The sequence below is a fragment of the Chinchilla lanigera genome, unplaced genomic scaffold, assembly GCF_000276665.1.
Source record: "Chinchilla lanigera isolate Chin_1 unplaced genomic scaffold, ChiLan1.0 scaffold00002, whole genome shotgun sequence".
NCBI lineage: Eukaryota > Metazoa > Chordata > Mammalia > Rodentia > Chinchillidae > Chinchilla > Chinchilla lanigera.
Window position 1 is genome coordinate 37,081,593 of NW_004955403.1, and position 19,960 is coordinate 37,101,552.

Genomic DNA, 19,960 nt, shown 5'->3' on the forward strand with positions numbered 1-19,960 from the left:
GCTTTCTCTCTTTTTAAGCTTCCCTTTCATGTGTAGCCAAGTGAAAGTCTCCAAGTGAAATGTAAGCTCTGTGGATCCTCAGGAGCCTTGGCCTGATGAGAGGATCCAGAAGAAAAGCAGCAGTTTGGAAAGGCTGCTGAAGGCTCAGAGGGCAGAGGGCCCGGGTGATGACACGACTCGCAGACCTTTCTAAGCAGATCAATGAGAAGGCATGGCCTCCCTCTGCTCTGGACGTATTTTACCCTGAAGAGTAGTCCTGGGTTTTCAAACCAATTGTTTTGGCTTTATCCTTCAGATGTTGCAGAAGGAAAATGTGTTCTTTTATTGCTCTTCCAAGTCGTTTAACCGTTTATCCTTAATCATCTGCAGTCTCTGTGGGAATAAGTCTTCTAAAGATCACTGAACTTTGCTTGATTTGAAATCAGAGTAGAATTCATTTTATTTAATGTGGGAAACCTTCTTTGGAGAAACTTGACACAAACTGGCTTTTTAGTGACTTAGAATTTAATCAAAAGAGAACACCATAGAAAAACACTGCCAGATGTACAAATGTCTGCTCATCAGTTAGATTGCCATAAGCTTTGTGATTCTTTCTCTGTGGTTACTGATCATTGAAATAACCATAGCAGTCAACATTTAGCAAGTCAGGGTGAATTAATGAAATTTTTGGTTGCATCACAGGGATGTAACCCTGGGCTAGTTGTAATGTGTATCAATGTTATCATAAGTTTTCTCCTTGCCACTTGTTTTATTAAGAATGATGATTTTAGAAGCACTTAATAGATTTGCTTTGTGAAAAAGCTAATAAGTCCATTAGACCACTGGTGTGTGTGGAAGTGATCTGTAAAGAAATAAATTCCCTTAGTTCCCACATCAGCATATTACAAAAGAACCATACCGTGGGTCATTTGGAATTTTACAGATCTCTTCAAAGAATGGTTCAGAATGGTTTCTCAGAGTGCTAAATCTGTATCTTGGTGCATGGATTTGGCTGGCATGAATTTGGGCAGAGTGGGCCAAATAGAGCTAATTGAGGTGGGGAAAAATTGAGAGAACAGGCCATAATGATGAATAGAGTTATTTGTCACTGAGTTTGTAATAGGATTTTCAATTAATTCATGCAGGCTTCCAATGCCTTACATTAGCCCTGTCAAGATGAACTACTGCCACATCTAAAATGCCATCCCCTATTAAACGGTGCGTATCAGTGAATTTGTAATTTCTTCTGTTCAACCAGAAGATGAATGGATTCTACTTAGAAAACAAATGTGCACTTCAGAAATGCACATTTCAAAATCTTGAACACTTCCTAGGAGGAACATTCTTTGCATTGTTATACAGTGAATATGTATTACAAATGCAATTGCTATGTGAATCCATCCAAAAGGAAAGCATCCAGCTGCATAGAGACAAACACACCATCAGGTGCCCCATTTTACTGGTGACCAGGCTTTTCGTGCTGGCTGATAGTGATGGTGGTGGTGGTGGTGATTGTAGTGTAGTTTGTGTGTGTGTGTAGACTTTATTGCCTTCTGAACCATTTGAGGGGGTTTATGCACACAAATTTGCTAAATCTGCGCGACAAACCAGATTAAGAAATTAAAGCACAGAGAAGTTACCCTGCCCAAGATCACACAACTAGTAAGTGTCTGCACTGAGATTCAAGCTGTGGAGTCTGTGCTTCCCAGGAGTTCTTTATCCTGCCTGGTCAGTCTCATTAGCTACATTTCAAGAGTTGGCTTAGTTCTCTTGTCAATTCTGTACCCCTCCCTGACAGTAATACTTATCACTGTATTTATTTACTGCTATTTTCTCAAACTTATTTTGAGAAATATGTTAAGCTGTGATATCCTGGCTTCAAGAACTACATAATACAGAAGAGAATATGGTGAAGTATAGGTAAGGATGGATCACAATTAGAACTCTTCCTTCCACAAAAGTGAGCCCTGAATGGACTATAACCACCGCTCATGACACTGTGAAGGACCAGAATTCCTTTCTGGAAGAACGGGACACAGCAGCATTGCTTAGATGATTATATCAAGGCTAAGTAACAGGAGTTGTGCCATTAAAGGCCAGGCTGTAAGGCAGGATCCAAAAGTTAGAGTGTTTCTAAGGGCATCAGTACTGCTGGGAGGCTCAGCTCCTGTCTTCCAAGGATGTTCGCCTCTCCAAGAAGCTCTAATTAGCTAACCTCAGCATCACACAAGCCAAGCCAAGGCATGCTGACTCTCAGTAGCATTTTGAGAGCAAAAATTACTATTCCTCTTAAGCCAAACAAAATTAACAAAAAAAATTTGGCTCATGAGCAGGCCAAACTCTTAAATCTGACTGGAAAACAAACTACTTACGGAAAATCATATTATGAATTCTGTTGCTATCAAGAGTGTAAAACTTTAGTCTACATTGGAGGGAGATGGAGAAGTAGTTGTTCTACCTATTGATCTTTTTTTTTTTTTTTTTTTTTTTGGTCTTTTTGAGATAGGGTCTTACTATGCAGCTCAGGCTGGCCTTGAACTCACTTTGTAGTCCAGGCTGGCTTCGAACTTGCAATGATCCTCTTGCCTCAGCCTCCCGAGTGCTGGGATTACTGGCGTGTGCCACCACGGCCAGCTCTATTGATCTATTTTGTTGGGAAAATTAAACTTTAAAAACATTCCGTTGGCTTAGGCCTGTGCGTTATACAGAGCTGTCTGCCTGCCTGCCTGCTTCGTCTCTGTTTTCCATTCTACTGCCAGACCCATCCATCTGACACGTGGTCTTACCATGCCCTTCTGCACTTTAACCCTGGTGCAGCAGTCTAATGTCATGAACGTGTCATTCAAGGCCCTTCATAAGTTGCCTTCAGCCTGTGTGTCTTATACTTAATATTCCTTAATTCTCATATTGGCGCATTGCATTCTTTGTAAACCCTAGTCATGTGCTGATTCTCCCTTCCGCACCCTTGCTAGTTCTGTCCCTGCTGCCTAGAATGCTCTCACTTTGCTTTTTGTTCATCCGCTCCAACTTTGCGTGGCTAACGCTAATGTACCCTTTAAGACTTGGGGCAAGTATTTCCTTTTCCCACTCCCAAACCTCAGAGTTCTCCCAGTGTGCATTATCTATATCGGCACACTACCACACTGCATCACCATTATTTCTAATGCCTTATCTTTTAACGAAAAGAACTGTGCCTTATTCCTTTTTAACTTCTAGGCACTAGCACATTCCCTGGTAAAAAGTAAAAGCTTATAAATGTTTTCTGGATGAATGAATAATTGAATGAGGACATGAGAAGCAGGAGCCGATAATCTCATTCAATGAATTATTATAGACATGTTTGATTTACCATATGTCTTCTGAATCAGTGATAGGCAGCAGTACTCTAGGGAGGCCAGAGATATTAAAACGACAACTAATGCTCAGGAATGGGTTCCTCCAGCACACTGGGAAGTATCATATTTAATCTATTTGATGATTAAAATGCCTTGGGGTGCACACAATTTTAAACCCGTCATTTAAAAACATAATACAATGCAGTAACATTTAAAACCTCATTTCTTAGCTGCTCGGACTACCAGTGCTCTCTAACCAGGAAAGAGCAAAGTTGACTGGTCTTAAACCGAAAAGCTGTCTGAATACTTACAGACTATAACCTCTGAGAGGGCAGGGGCTGTGACTGTCTTATTTTCTGTTATATTCCAGGTTTGGGCAAAGGGTAGATCCTCAATAAATACCTGTTGAGTTCATGAAAGAATAAGGTCTCCTGCTCACATTAAAAGGAGTATTATGAAGAGATTTGCCCAGAATCCAAACTTTGATTTTTATTAATTGAGTTTAAGAGCAATTAGCATATTGGTGAATTGGGTTTCTGTTCTTCTCAGTGCTTATCATTTATCCTGATGAATGAAACAGTTCATATAGAAATTAAGTTTTTTTAATGCATGAATTTCATACAAGGGAGTCAGACTCAGGAATCATATGTTCATATACTGATAATCCCAGCAAGGCACAAGTCCCATTAAATTAAATGTGAGGAATAGAAGTCTACATTGTAGATGCCTGGGTACCCTGCTGTTCTTGTTCCCCCAATGGACATTTGTTTTGCATTTGGTATTTTTTGATGGTATATCTAAATAGTTATTTTATAATGTAAGATTTTTTTTTTTTCCCATAGGGCAATGTTTGGATTCCCCATTGACAGTACAGTTATATTTTTGAGAGACATTTTGGGGCTGTTTTTTTTTCATTAAAATTCATCTTTTTCTTTAAGGGTGTACCTCAATTACCGTGTGCCAAAGCATTATACAACTACGAAGGAAAAGAGCCTGGAGACCTTAAATTCAGCAAAGGTGACATCATCATTTTGCGACGACAAGTGGATGAAAATTGGTACCATGGGGAAGTCAATGGGATCCATGGCTTTTTCCCCACCAATTTTGTGCAGATTATTAAACCATTACCTCAGCCCCCACCTCAGTGCAAAGCACTTTATGACTTTGAAGTGAAAGACAAGGAAGCAGACAAAGATTGCCTTCCATTTGCAAAGGTAAATGGAATTAGAATGAAATTTATCAATTCTTTTGAACCTGAAATATGGCTGATACTGCCTTGTGCAAAAAGATAATTTTGTCTGAACCATTTCACTGCACTTCTAAAAATACTAGAAAAAAATCTTCTTTAAGAAAAATAATTTTGTACATAGACTTCTATGAGAGATAATTTTGGCTGATGCTCTACATGGTGTTGTTTTCATATTTAAACCTACGTTCATTTCTAAGCCTCTTTTAAAGGGTATGTGTGGCACCTAGGAATTTTAAAGTATTGAATTATGAATAACAAATGAAACATCATTACTTTCTTATTTTATATGTAAATTTCTTTGCTTAAAAGCAGAAAAGAATACATTTACTGAACTGATAAAATGGTTTAGAATTTTAAGTAGAATATTGTGTTTTTGTAAAGAAAAACAATAGAGCATGCATTTGAATGGACATTTGGCATGTTAGAGAGAAAGGGAGAAGTATCTGAGGATCAATCTAAACAGAAATTCAAGATGCCACGGTGGGTGCCACCTACATTTGCAATTTATGGATCTAAATAAGCAGCCAGCCACTTGTGTAGAAGTTCATAGTTTATTATTATCTAAAAAAATAAAAGGAAAACAAGTTGACTGGTAGGTATCACTTAGTTCATGAAAACATTGAATTTGTGAACTAACGATGCGTCATAGCATTTTTACTCGTCTACTGTTGAAATTCGAGTCCCTTTATTGAAATAGAAAATTAAATAACAAACCTAAAGGGACCAGGGAGACTAATGATCTGCTGTTTCTTCAGGACGACGTTCTGACTGTGATCCGCAGGGTGGATGAAAACTGGGCTGAAGGAATGCTGGCAGACAAAATCGGGATATTTCCAATTTCATATGTTGAGGTAAGTTGGTCTGTAGAATCTCGAACTGTGTTAGTACTCGGCTAAGTAAATATATATTAAATGAATAGTTGGAGTAGTAAGAAGTGCTCACAACACAAAGCACTGGGAGTGTTCTCTTCAGGATCACTGGATGGATCGGGAAGAATTCCTTCATTCTGCCCTTCGGTTACTGAAGGCTATGAACTGTTTGAAACCCTTTGTCTCCTTGCTACCAGCATTCCTGTGTCTTGTTAAAGGTACCATATTCCTACTGTCTACCTATCCTATTTCCAGATGGTCTATTCCATTTACTGGCTTTGGGATCAGAAAGTTAAGTTCTTGAGTCAAGTGGAAGATTCATGTATTTATTTGTTTATGTATAAGGAAAAACATTTCCATTATTGACCACATCATCAGAACTAGAGTAATGATTCATTAGAGTAAGAAGTAGTTTATTTATTAAATAAATTAACAAATCTTTCTCAATCACATGTCAGTAACTTCTTAGCTACCCCCTTCCTTTTTTAGTTAATTAATGTTACTTAGAAAGCTCTAAAGAGTGTGCATAAAGTAACACGGTCCTATTATTTTAAAGAAAAGCAGAAATTAAAGATGAACTAAGAAATTACTGTTTATACTAGATCTTCATTATATCATATGTCATAAACTGTCCTTTAGTAATAATCGTTTCTTGCTGAAAACAAAATTGAAGGCGGTTTCAAAGAATGAAACAACCACAGCCTAAACAACCAAACAAGGTTGTTGAGGACACAAAAGGCTTCTGGAAAAATACCTTTGTGATAGATAAATAGAGGTTAACCAAGAGAAATGCAAAAAGGGCATTTTATGGCAGGAAGAACCCCCAGGCAGGGTGACCAGCAGGTGCAAAAGCCAAAAAGTAAGAGAGAGCACACAGGTTATTTGGGGAGTTCAGAATGATTCTGTATAAAGTACCAAAGCATATACCTTAAGCATATAAAAAAGAGAAACCACTGTGATGTGTACTTTGCTATCTTTTTATCTGAGTCTGAAGATTAAAATGCCGAATTACATCTTTGTAGCCAGCACTCAGCTTACTCCTTAGGCAATGAGATTACCAGAGTTTTCATTAAAAGTCAGCTTTTCTACCATATATCCATGGGAAGGTAATTCAAACCACGTACAAGTCTTGAATTTTATCCATACCCTTCAGATGTTTCTGTTTTTTGAAGTATTTTTCCTTATTTGAAAGTAAACAGCAGAAAAAAAATCTTAACAGGAAATCCTTTTTGTGCATTATTTGTAGAGTCTAAGTGTGGGTCATGGAAAACTACAGTCATTTCCAAATATTTGAATAATTACGTTAAAGATCATAAACAATCACAAGATTAGTAATAAAAACCTGTCTTTACTTGTTAGGTATTATCAATATTACATGCTGACACTTGGTTTGTGATACATGAAAGGCATAACTATATTTTTGTTATTGGGCAGGTGTAGATCATAGAGATAGGCATTAAAAGATCTATCCACAGGAAGTCCAGAATCACTTCCAGTCACTTGAGTCATCAGGATTATTTACTCTGACTTAAATTGGAAAAGTAAACTTCTACCCAAGTGGAAAGTACTTTCATTCTTTTCCTTCTTTTCTTTCCAATGAGTAGTCTCCTTTATTTGAATCAGAATTTTGCTAGCTAAGATATAGTAAACAAACCATCTCTCTTAAAGAGCCTATGAATTTTCCTTTGATGTCAGGCCATCAGATTGAAGCTGATGGTAGGGCGCAGAGCACCTGGGGATTAGTGACACCTGGCTTAGCCCTGAGGGGGTTGAAGTAGAGGCAGATTTCAGTTATAGCCTACCAAAACCCAGCCATTTCAATAGTGGAGAGAGTGTCTTGCAGGGCAGTTTCAGATATGCAAAAGCAAACCATAGAAATCAAAAACAGAAGCCTTTTCCTAGATACCAGTCTTTCTCTTGTTTTATAAACCCTGTTTATAATTTTCCCACTTTAGGGCTCAGACAGAACTGAATATGAAAGTAAATATGATAAAAGTTCACTAGTAAATAATTTTCTTATATTTTATAAGCAGACATTTAAGTCTTCATCAATTTTACGTACTTGGGTGGAAGGTTTTGTTTGTTTTAAACACTGCTGCCCAAACACAGTTATCTTCCAGAGGTTTTGAGAAGATCATATCAGATAATACCCTCAAGGGGTTTAGCAGCTCTATGTCTTATGCAAAGTGATTTGGAGCTCAGATTAGACCATAACCCAGTTGTGGCAGAGTGTGCCATCATGCGTAGTGAGGGAATACATTCACAGTTAGATTCTGAGTCCCTCGAACCACTGGAACCTTACACAGGCCCGTAACAGAGGCTGAAAGGCCCCTTGGCTCCTACTGGTTGGTTTTGGTAGTAGAAACACCCGAGAGACTTGGTTGTGGCAGAAACTCTAAACTGGAAGAGGCTGGTTGTAGCATTATGAAACTGGAGGGGTTAGTGGTTCAGGTGTTGCACTATAGAACTGAGGAGAGAAGGAAGTAAGGGAAATCAAAAAGACTTAACAACAGAAGTGGGTAATGAGAGGACTGGGGTAGGAAGAATTGAGGTAGTAAGACATGCTGCTGGAATAGTTTGCCCTCCCTTCCTGTCCTCAGTGGTCTTTCTCTTCTCTTTCAACCCATAACTATGGTCTGGATCTCCACGTGCATTGAGTAGGGAATAAAATAGTAGGAATAATATCATGATTTGCAAACATTTCCTATTAAAGTGAGATGTAAGATTCTGCAAGACTTAAATAGAAGTGGAAAGTCTCTGGAGTTAGTAAGTAGGAGAAAGAGTTGCTAAATAAGTGGCCCTGAATTCTGTCACTTGGAGTCCTTGTTCAGCTCTTATGATGAGGATTTTTTTGCTTTGATATCGTTCACCCTTCATCTCTAGAGATTCTCTCATCAGTCTTTTCTTTGGACATGCCTTGGATAGTATGGGTTTTATTCTATTTAGACAGGCTGTTCCTTGGCCTTGGAGGTTGTGAATTTTATTCTGTTTAGATAGGCTCTTCATTGGCTTGAGCAAGTTGAAAAGCAGTGAGGGGTAAGAGTTTCCTGGGAAAGCCCGGGGCATTTGTGAAGACCCATTGCCAGGATATGTACAAAAAGGGTGCGTTTAATCAAGAAATTTGTGGCCTGCTTCTCTCTGTTAAAAAATAACCAGTTTTTTACACAATGGGATGGGAGACTTTAACAAGCCCATTAACTTGGAACTGACTCATTCGGTTTCAGCAGTCGTTCAGATGAGGATGACACAGTTCTTAGCAGGCAAAAAGTCTGAATGAGGTACGTGCTACATATAGGATTTTGGATATTTTTCAGATGTGGTATATCGTAGGCTTATAGTGAACTACACAGCTTTATTAAGTTTCTCATCTTATTTTGATTCCTAGTCATTTGTTTAACGTATCATTCGCCCAAGTTTTTCAACAACAAAAAAGTTATTCAGCAACTTGCTCCTTTGCCATAGATAATATAAAGATAATCATTCCTTGGCATGACATGTAGTAGGAGTGCCTCATAGGCAACTGTTCTTCCTCTTCAGTCACTGCCAGAAAGAAGGGTTGTTTACTCGTGCTTTAGATCTCACTCCAGATGTCGCCCTTCTGACAGATTTTCCCTCACGGTCTTGTCAAAATTAAGTCCTCCTCTCCCCTTGCTTTACCTTAAACACTCAGTGGTAAGGTAGTGGGGGAAAACATGGATTCTGGAGCTGCCTGGCTAGGATTCAAGTTGTGGCTCTGCCATAATAGTCTGAGTGACTTTGGGCCTGGTCTTCTTATTTTAGAAATAAAGAACCTCTGGATCAGGTGAATTAATTCCAGTGACACTTAAGAATAATGTCTGGCACCCAGTAAAAGCTTTATAAGTGATTGCTGTTATTAGAATCTCATGATTTCTTCATAGCACTGTGTTCTGTCTAACTATTTCAAGTTGTTTGTTGTGGTGACATTAGAAGAGAGCCCCGGAGGGCTTTGTCTTCCTGGCTTATCGCTGTCTCCTGCGGTTCTCACACAGTGCCTGCTCACAGTGGGTTCTCAATAAATGTTGCTCAGATGACTGAAGATCAACCTAAGAACTTGTAGAAGAAAAGTTTCCAACCAAAAAACAGACTGGCTTGTAGATTTTTTTTGCCCACTTTCAGTTAAATTTTTCAGCTAATATTCTTGTCCTTCACTGCTAGCCATATATTTTGTTACTAGTGTATCTTGGTTTTATATCAGGAAGTTACATTCCTCAAAGTCATTGGGTCTGTGTGACCTTAGTGAGATTGCTTTCTTTTTTTAAACTGGGTTTAGTGAGTATATGATAGTGTCAACTTCAGAATTTTCCCAGGCCAAAATAATAGCAGCCATACCATGTGCAATGATCTTGCAACTTCTGCTGTTTATTTGTAATATAGAAAAGACTCCCTGGTGGGAGGGCAGAGCTGGGGAGATACTGGCCAAGGATATACCATTGCAGGTAGATAGAAGGAATAAGCTCCGCTGGCTGTGGGATAGAGTATATTATCAGAATTAACAATGGAAAATCAAATGTGCAGGACTCAGTACAAATGGCCTTAAAGTTGTAGCTCTGGCTTTCTCTTCTGCAGAGTTAGGGAACTGGAAGATATTGTCTGTGTTCCAAACAAGTAGTAGAGGTTGAGGTATATAGCTTGAAATTGTCAAGATGACCCTTGCAGGAGCTAAGACTAGCAATGTTAATTTTATTTTTTTTAAACTTAAAGCTTTTCCTCTAGAGAATAATGACAGCAGAAGGGCAAAATAATAGTCTTTGATATAATAATCAAAGAATTGATTGAACTCTATAAAAATATTCTATTAGTTATATTTTTGAATGTATTTTTTTCTTTAAAACTAAAAAGTGTAATCAGTGTTTATAAAAGAAATTTAGAGAAATTGTTGGGAAGTTGGAAAGAGAATTAAGATATTGCCTAGCATCCAAATTTCTCCTTCAGTTCTGAAGTACATTCATTTTTATAAGTGAAATTTAGAGATATTGTTAAGAAATCAGTAAGCGGAATGACTCTGTTGCTTAGCACCCTCTTTTTTCCCTTAATTCTGACTAACTGAATACATTGCATCTGTTTTTTTTTTTTAAATTATTATTTAAAAAAAAAAAGATACAGAATTTCAAAAGAAAATGATAGGAAGGATGGATCTGTTTTTTGAGCAGCATTTTTCTTTTTTTAAAGCACTGTGGGCCATGTCCCCTGGTCCAGATTTTCATATCCTCTGAATGTTATCATCTTAATGTAAGTAATTGCAGTTTTTCCTTCGGCTACAGTGAGAGAGGGAGAAATGATACTGGCTCCTAAGGGTCTCATGGCAAAGACAGGTCTCCTGTAAGCTCTAGGAATAACTACTTAATGTATATGGCCAGAGATTCCGTCTGTAAAGGAGGTGCTTAGGTTAGGTAAGGAGCTTTATGTAGGGCAGTTTATGCTCCATCTATTATTCAATGGCCTCTTTCTAACGTAAGAGTTTCCTTTTGTTTCCCATCAGGAAAACATTCAGGGAGCTGAGATTCTAAAGATCAGTTAATGTTTATTGAGTTCTTACTGCATGAAGGGACAGTTTCCAGCAAGCTGAGCAATTTTGTAGGATATAAAAATGCAGATCTCCTGCCTAGTCTTCATCAGGGCCCTAGGATAATGACCAAATGATGTCTAACCTCCACAGTATTCCCCAAAGAATGCCCGCATTCTTCAGCCTGGCTATATTCCCTTATAGAGACCAGGGCTATAGTTAAGGCTTTACTGATTATTCCTAGAAAATGTATTTTGGGATTGCTGTCTTTACAGCTTGTCTGGGATATTTCTTTGTCCATATACTTGTTGAATACTCACCATTTCTTCAAGGTTCAAGATACAGTAATTTCTCATAGAGCTTTTCTTTCCCAATTCTTCTATACAGCAAAACATATTCTATGAGTCCAAATAAAAACAACTTTCTCCTTGCTTCAGACTTCTACAATACTGAGTTTTCACTGTTCGTGGGGATTTGGGACATGTTAGTGTAGTTCTGTAGTTATGGTCATACAGTTACCTGTGTAGGTGGTTTATTATTTTCTTATGTTCCTTGAGAGCATGTCTCACATAAACAATATTTTTAATCTTTTACTTCTCTAATATAATCATATTCCAAAGAAAAAGCTTGAAAAGGACATGAATAATTCTAGGTCTCATCCTATGTTCTTTTAGTAAATATCCTTCCATTTTTTTTTCCTTGTGCCTTAATGGTATGACATACATACCTCTGCCTGTCTCCATGCAAGTGTGGTAGTATTATCCATCAGTTTTTATGGCTGCATAACAAACACTTTAATAGCTAAACCGTAACGTAATTAAGCATTTTTACCATTTTTTAGACAAGTGTCTTGTTTAGGAGAACACAGCCTCTAATTGAGAAGTGAATAATGGTCCCTCTCCTGCCCTAGGCTCCTGCCCTGCTGTGCACTTGGTCCAGATGACATGCAATAGCTAGTGTTCCTCCTGGTGACAAAAATTTATTATTATTAGCCAGCTTTGCTTAATAATTGTATAAAACATCTTGTTTTTTCATTTAAAAAATTATGAAACCATTTCAAGTGCTAACATGAAAAGTTAGTCCTTGGACATTCATTACTCAATTTCAAATATTTGAGCTTGCTTTTTTAAGAGAAAAATCACAAATTAAAGCCATACTATTTTAATGTCTTTATTGTTTAAACAATTTCATTATATTGCTATATACATCTTAACTATTACTGCTAAGAGTTTACTAAGCAAAATAGCTTCATTTTAATTAATCAAGTATTAAGTCATATTTCATATCCCATGAAGAAGACTGAATGAATATTCTGTACCTTTCCAGGCACTTTGTGTTCATACATAGCATATAAATGGCTTGAACAGAGGCATTTTGACTATAAAATCAATGGATAATAGTAATGAGGTAGAGTATTTCAAGAAAGTTTTTCCTGTTATAAAGCATTAGTTTTTAATAATGAATAAAGTTTTATGACAGTATGCTTAGTAGGTTTTACATACATGCCAGGCAGAACTTTCTCCATGTGCTGAGAAAATTTAAACAAATGTGCAAAGTCGCAAAGATCAGTACCCTCACTATACTCTCCCTTCTTGATCAGATTCCCTCTTGATCACCCTTCCTGCCCATCCCCTGTATTCCATCCCCCCCCCATTTTAGGTATCAAGGACAGGGGAAAATCTTGTTCACTGATTTATTAACTGATTACAAATTATTATGGAATTTCTGTCAGTGTGTAATTTCACATTGACAAAAGTTTTACTTAGAGTTTAATGAGAATTCCATATTCTTTATCTCCTGGGGTGTTTTTGTATTTCCTCTGTAGTATTCCTACATCTGGTAATGAGGTTCTGGAAAATAAAATATATCATTGGAATGTGTACTCTCAGTTAATAAACATTTCTGATTTATGATGTGCATTTGCTGAACAAATACAAAATAGAAACATACAGAACCTCATGCACTGTCAGATCCCATTGAGCAATGACATGAACTACGCCCAATTTTAAAATTATCAATTGGTCTCTCTCCTTAGAACCATGGTAGTTTGTAGATCTCTTTCTTCAGAAGTAACGGGTACGTGTACCTCATGAGCCTCAGTTTCCAGGGTGGAGCTTTCTTCTGTTTTTTAAATTGTTCTGCACATTCACTGTCTGTGGTCAAAAGTGTTTCTCCTCCCCTGTGGTTGCTATCTTCTCTTTAGGTCTCTCATCCTCCGGGAACTCGGTCCCATCATTTATGTCTTTTATGTTTTGCACGTCAATTCTTTTTATTTTGGCTACCCCTAATATAGGAAAATGATCTGCCTTTTGCCGCCCTCAAGAATATATTCCACGACTGCTCTCTCCTCAGTTGTGGTTCTCCCTTTTCCTGGCGTAATTCTCAAAAAGAGTCACTTACTGCTTCTCACTGCCTCTGCTTTGTCCTTCCTTATTGTTCGCTGTTAGTCTGTCCTGCTTGCCACTGACTGCCTTTCCTTTCCTTAGCTCTTCTTTTGTCCCTCCAATAGCATCGATTACTGTTCTTTTCTTAATCTCTCTGAAGTTTTTGCCTTTTCCATTTCTAGGGTGTTGGTTGGGTGGCTGACCTAGGAAACTCAGCAGGATCTTCCACACCCTGAGATTTTGAGTGTCCCCCTTATTTTCTTACTCTTGCTGTTGTCTTTATTTTTTCTCCCTAAATCAGAGACCTCCAACAAATATGGCCTCCAGATAACTTTTATACTACTTTCAAAATGGTTTTGTTTTAAATAGTTAAGATATAAAATCAGGAGATTTTGTATAAACCTAATTTCCAGCTTAACCAAAAACAAACAAAAACAAATAAACATAAACATGCCAAGCAGTTGCCCCAGAGAGAAAACACATTCCAATTCACTGAAAGTTCTGCGAATGTCCACACTTTCTGTTGATATTTATTTGGCCTTAATTCGTTGACCTGACTGCTTGAGCAGACCTGTGAATTTACACCTCCTCCCCTTAATGTTACAAATCCATTGTGCTGTTTCCTAGGTCCCCTTCTCTCATGAGGCAGAGAGGGTGTATCTGTTTCCCTGTTTCCCTCATGTAGTACTGTGCTCAGCTTATAATGGTCACTCAAAAACACTTGCATGAGTCAAGTCTATTTGGTCTGATCCTGGTCACCAGTGACTTGAGGTCTCTCTACCTGACACAGAGATTTCCACCTGTAGAGTGTTTTGAGTGGGATATCTTTGTTTGGGGTTGAGAAAAGGTGTTGGTACTGTATCCAGGCATAAAACTTTACAGAACACTAAGTCCAAGTTCATTTTACATATGAAAAATTAGAGGCTTATAGAAATAAAGCAAGTTGCCCAAGGCAACAAAGAAAGTTAATGGCCAGTTGGATTTCTTAGAATAGTAAGACTAATTCATGTTTGTATAGCACTTTATATGTTACAAAACCTTTTTACCTGTACTCATCTCTACCTGCGGTATGCAAGAAGGACATTACTATCCCCGTTTTGTACAGCTATGGAAAGTGAGGCCATGGCATTTAAATGGTTGGCCCAAGAGTACTCAGCCAGTGAGGGCAGAGACCAGACTCCTAACCTTTTGACCTCAAGTTCAGGGTTTGTCCTGTAGTTTTCTCTGAGGCTACCTTTTCCAGCCCTAAAGCTCAAATTCTTTATAGGCTTTCAGTGACACATACCTGTACCTGTCTTTTTGCCTTCATTTCAAAATCAGAAACTAGACAAGGTAAATTCTTATTTAGAGAGAGAGAGAGAGAAAGAATGAGAGAGAGAGAGAGAGGGAGAGAGAGGAAAGAGGGAGAAAGAGAAAGAGAGAGAAAGAGAAAGAGAGATCTAAGGCCAACAGAGGTAAAGATAACTATAATAAGGCAGGAGTGAAATCACTGACGTTTCACCTTCCTACCCTAGTGCAGGGAGGCAATGACTTTGAAAACGCCCTCTCTTTAGCAGGGCATAGTAGTGAGGCCTCGCAGTGAGGAACAGGTTGAGAGTCCCATTCCTCACTGTCCTGCTGCTTATCTGAGTAACCCCTGTTGTCCTTACGACTATTGCAGGCTCAAGAGGCTTGAGGAATATGGGCTACAAGGGGCCACGGGAAGAGCTTCAATCTATTTTTTTTCTCTGTGCAGCAAATTCTTCATGCCTAATGAGCCTCAGAAGGACAACTACCTTGTGGTACGAGGCTGTCCCTAATTTCTTTCCCCTTATGACTTCCAGAGGGTTGAGACCTGAGCTAGCAAATCGAATGCACATGTTGCTGCTGAACGAATTGGAATGTGGTTAGTCCCAACTGAGAGGTGATGTAAGCACGCGATACATACTGACTTAGCGCCAAAGAAAAGGACTGTGTCAGGTTTTTATAGTCATTATATATACTGTGGATATATTGTACTAAATAAAATAAATTATTAAAATTAATTTTACCTTGTTCTTTTTATTCTTTTAATTGTGACAACTAAAACATTTAAAATTATACATTTAAAATTATTAACGCTTCACTTGAACAGTGCAGGTCCAGAAGCACATGTCTTTCCCTTGATAGTTCTAAGAGACAAATATTTTTATTCATTCAACAAATATTTACAGAAACCTAAATGGAGCTGCTGCCAAAAGGGAGGTTTTTCTATCAATTTTTTAAGTCTCCCAAATAATCCCCTCTGTTTGTTGAATAATTCTTCTTCTGTAGGTGAGTCTTATATTTTAAATGAAGATTGGGCTTGCATTTTATATCATCCAAACACTAAAACCCTGTTACCTACATTTCATGGAAAAATGAAGACTAACGGGAATACAAACTCCTCATTGCTGTTACGTTAGATGTATTTTGCAAAGGGCTATAAGGTGAAGCAAAATATTTTCATTTCTGCTAAGAGAATGGCCGTGAATTTCTATCACTAGTTTTCTTCAAAGTATCTGACTTATCTGGGGAAGAAACATTGGACCTAGCAATGCAGTAGAGAGTTGAAGTACCACATGGCTTTATAAAGGTGGATTTCTTTTTTTTTTAATTTTTATTTTTTGTTTTATTTTAAAAATAAAAGGAGGAAAACATTAACAGACAGATAACCTTTTACAAAATAGCAAAAGAACAGTACAGACAATACAGAGTTACAAACAAAGTGGTAGGAAATTAACAATGCTTGTTGTATTACATATTGATATCTTCAAAGTGGTTTCTCATGAAAATAAATAGAGACATGCAATATTGATCAATCAAGGACTTATTGATAGTTTCTTTCAGCAAAGAAATAGAAGACAGTGGAACAACTATGTTAACTATCCTGTATATACATACATACAAACTTTCTCCTTCTTTCCCTTCTATTTTCCCACATCCCAGTTGCCCTTTACCCTTGAGCGTTTCCTATCATTTCACAATGTCTATCATACCGCTGAGTTTATATTAATTCTTTCAGGTTTATAAAGGTGGATTTCAAACCAGAAAAAGATGGACTGTCCTTTCACTGGTGATAGGACAACCACTGAGCCGTGTGGAAATGACAGTGCTTTCCCTGCCATATTTTTTATATAAAACCGGATGGTCAGATGGTTCAAAGATGGACATGTAAAGAGAAAGAAAGAAAAAAAGAGAGAGAGGAAAGACCATTAAAATACTAGGAAAATAGTTCCTTTAAAAAAAAATTGGGATTTTTAAAGCATGATGTTAAATTGCCATAATGGAAAAGATTGATAAATTTGAAAAAAGTTTACTTCTAAAAACATATTAACTTGGGATGATTTTTTAACTTGGACATATGCATAATGTACCCAAATCATGTTGCATAAAGGCCACTTGATATAATATATGAAGAGTATTAACAATATAAAGATTTAAGAAAAATAACCAATAACCTAATGAAAATATGGACAAAATATGGAAATAGGCAAATCCTAGAAAAAGAAAAAGATGCTTAATCTCAAATAGAGAAGAACAAATATAGTTTCTTACCTTCCCAACTAATAGATATTTAAGCAGTGAGTGATAACACTAATATTGTTAACTTGGAGATACGAAGGTCTAAATATATTTCGGAATACTATGCCTAACCCTACTGCCGAGGAAAGATATGCATGAGATATTGTTAAGAGTGACAACTGTGTACTTCCTGGCCTTGTTTGTGTTAAAATTTAATCAAGTAGGTGCATAACAACATCTACATAGAAAATGTATGGAAAGATATGTTCTAAATTGTTAAATGTAAATACATCCAGAAAGTGGGTTGAAAGGAGATGGAAGTGAAAGACTGGCTGAAACCTTTGACATTTTACTCCATAGTAGTCTGTACTATTTATTTCCTTATAGAAAAGAGTACATGTATGTTACATTATAATATATTCTTAAAGTTTTTTTTGCCTATTGTAAAATAGTCTCTTAAACCTACTATTTGTATTCTCATAGACCTATAATACAAAACCAAGAGAGTGATTCACCTTTAAAACTTCATATGCAATCCTCACTATTCAATTTAGTTCTGATTAAAATTATTTTCTCTTTTAAGGAATGTTAAGTCTAATCTTTCTAAAAGGCCACGTGGTCTTTAACAAAGAGGGCAACTACACTTACACAGTGTATTTCAGCATCTTTTATTAGTACATTTGCAGTACATAGTGATTACTTTCATCGAGAGGAGTTAGTACATAACACATCTTAATTCTTAGTTTTCACCCCCTTTCAACCCCTTCCATTCTCCTCTCTCTGTCTCCGGGAATTCTTTATTTAAGATGCCTTGCCAGTATTTTCTTTCATGTTTATTTGTACCCTATGGTAACTTTTAAAGATAAATTATTTCTAAATTTTAGGCTTTTTCTCTAAAAAAGGACATAAAGATTCTAAGATCAATAGATCCCTTTAGTCCTTGCCTTTAGCTCTGGTACACTGACTTTTACTGTGTATCCAACCTATGTCTTATCCAAGTCCCTTACCAAATGCTGAGAAGAAGGTATTTTAGGGTACAAATTTATTTTACAGGTGATGGGTACACTTTGAAATGTAAAGGTCATGGTTAGATAAATGTCACAGAAAGCCCATACTACTAAGCTCAAACAAACATTCATAAATTTTATCAAAATTCCATTAGAAGCTGTTAGACCCTTGTTTTCCTGTTGTAGTTACCAAAGCTTAAAATACATGTAGAACAAAAGTCTGTTTAGCTTTCTGCCTGATTTACCTAATGCCTCTACAAAATAGTCTTCACGTTATGAGGATTTTCTCTGGAATTTATGAAGGAAGGAAGGAACAGAGTCATCAATACTAGCTTCTGCTGCTTCAAAACAAATCTAAAGTAATTTTAAAATATGACAACATCTTGCTAACAGATATTACTGTCAATGGATAAAAATGCAGGAAAAATATACGAGGCAATTAGAGGAATAGACATAAAATAGAAAAGTGAACTACGTTTTTTTTTTTTTTTTTAGAGTGAGGTTGTGCATTATAGATATAGAGAGCTAAAAGAGACAAAAATCATCAGCTTTGACCTGCTCTATGAGGAAGCTGTGGTCAGTAGAGCTAAAATGGCTACCTTGAGGTCACGGAGTTAGTGAAGGGCAGTGCTAGCACTAGACTGTGGTCTTCTGCCTGCCACTTTGCTAATTCTACCCGACCATGCCGTGTCTACCTGCATGTACATACTTCTGCATACAAGTAGATTTTTCTAAATACACCAGCTTCATGATCCAGCGGTTTTACTCGTGGACACACATCCAAACTCCATATGGTGGACATGTGTGCTTATGTCCACCATAAGACGTGGACTAGATTATTCATGGCAGTATTGTTCTTAATAGGCAAAAATCTATTGGAAGTAAGAAAGGAAGGAGGGGGAAAAGAAAAGAAAGAAACCCCCAGTGTCAATTATTAATAAAACACATAAACAAGTTATTGTATATTTGATGGAATGGAATGTTATATACCAGTTAAAAAGAAAGAACTACATATTCATGGAGCAATATGGACACATCTCGAAAAGCATATTGTTGAGCAAAAGTAGCTAGACATAAATTATGAAAGGCTCCTGTGTTATTTTTGTGTTCTCTGCATCTGTAGTTCTCCAGCACCTCCACATTATCCAGCACATAATGGGTGCTCAGTGTGTATTTATTTTAGTGGAGAGGATATGATATGGAAAAGATACAAAGGAATCATCCAGTATTTTTTTTTTTTACTGAGAAAAATATAAAAAAATATAGGGCACAACGCTTTAATTTTCAGATATTTATATTAGAGCACATCATATGGATGCCTGAAATATTGATGTCATATTAATTATAATTGACGCTTGGCTAGATATAGACATGACAAGATTATGGTAATATTTGAGAACATTTGAAAACATGTACAGCTAATACAGCCTATGGCTTAACCCTAGAATTAGTCTAAATGTGGTATCAAGTACATGTGGTAGTTTTTTCTATTCATAGTTTTGGCTTCAAGGAAGGGGAAATCTCAGCTCCTTCTCCTGTTTCCTACTCAGCAGAACAGGAAGATGTGCTTGATGCACCAGATTCTAGCATACTGATTAGATTCCTGCTTTGGATGCTTTGTGCCTTAGGGTGGGTGTAAGATCATAGTGGAAAAAGGCATTCTCTGACTCCTTTTCCCCTGGCATTGCTGGGTGCCTGGCCTTTCAAGGGATAAGACGAATGAGTTCCGAATGGGGAAAGTGAAGTAGCTCTTCAGTCTGCTTTGCTTCTTGACTGTGCCCAGCCTGTATAGGAAAGAAGACACGCCTGATGTGGCTCACTGTGCTCATTAGAGCTCTGCACTGAAGTTGGGGCTTCCCCCACAATACTAAGAGATGCCTTTGCTTCCTTTGGGCGTTTGATTCTCTTGGGGACCACCTGGAAGGTGGGATAGGCAGATGAGGGAGGATTTCTGAATTCTGGATCTCCTGGCCAGATGCTTTTGCAACAGTCTCTAGGGCCACCCTTCCATAGCAACTCAGTCCTTCATGCCTAGGTGCACAGGAGAGGCTTTGAGCCTCTTTCTCCTGCCGTCAATGCTCTACACCTTGA

At 37.4% G+C, this 19,960-nt stretch overlaps 1 protein-coding gene across 1 annotated transcript in view; it reads left to right on the plus strand.

The window, feature by feature from the left end:
* The window catches only part of Sh3rf1 (SH3 domain containing ring finger 1), a gene marked incomplete at its 5' end in the record, with an annotated part of 151,680 nt that overhangs the window by 92,084 nt on the left and 39,636 nt on the right, over positions 1-19,960 (plus strand). Inside the window, 2 exon segments of the mRNA XM_013513376.1 lie at positions 4,253-4,528; positions 5,319-5,414. Of these exon segments, the coding sequence (XP_013368830.1) occupies positions 4,253-4,528; positions 5,319-5,414 (372 nt within the window).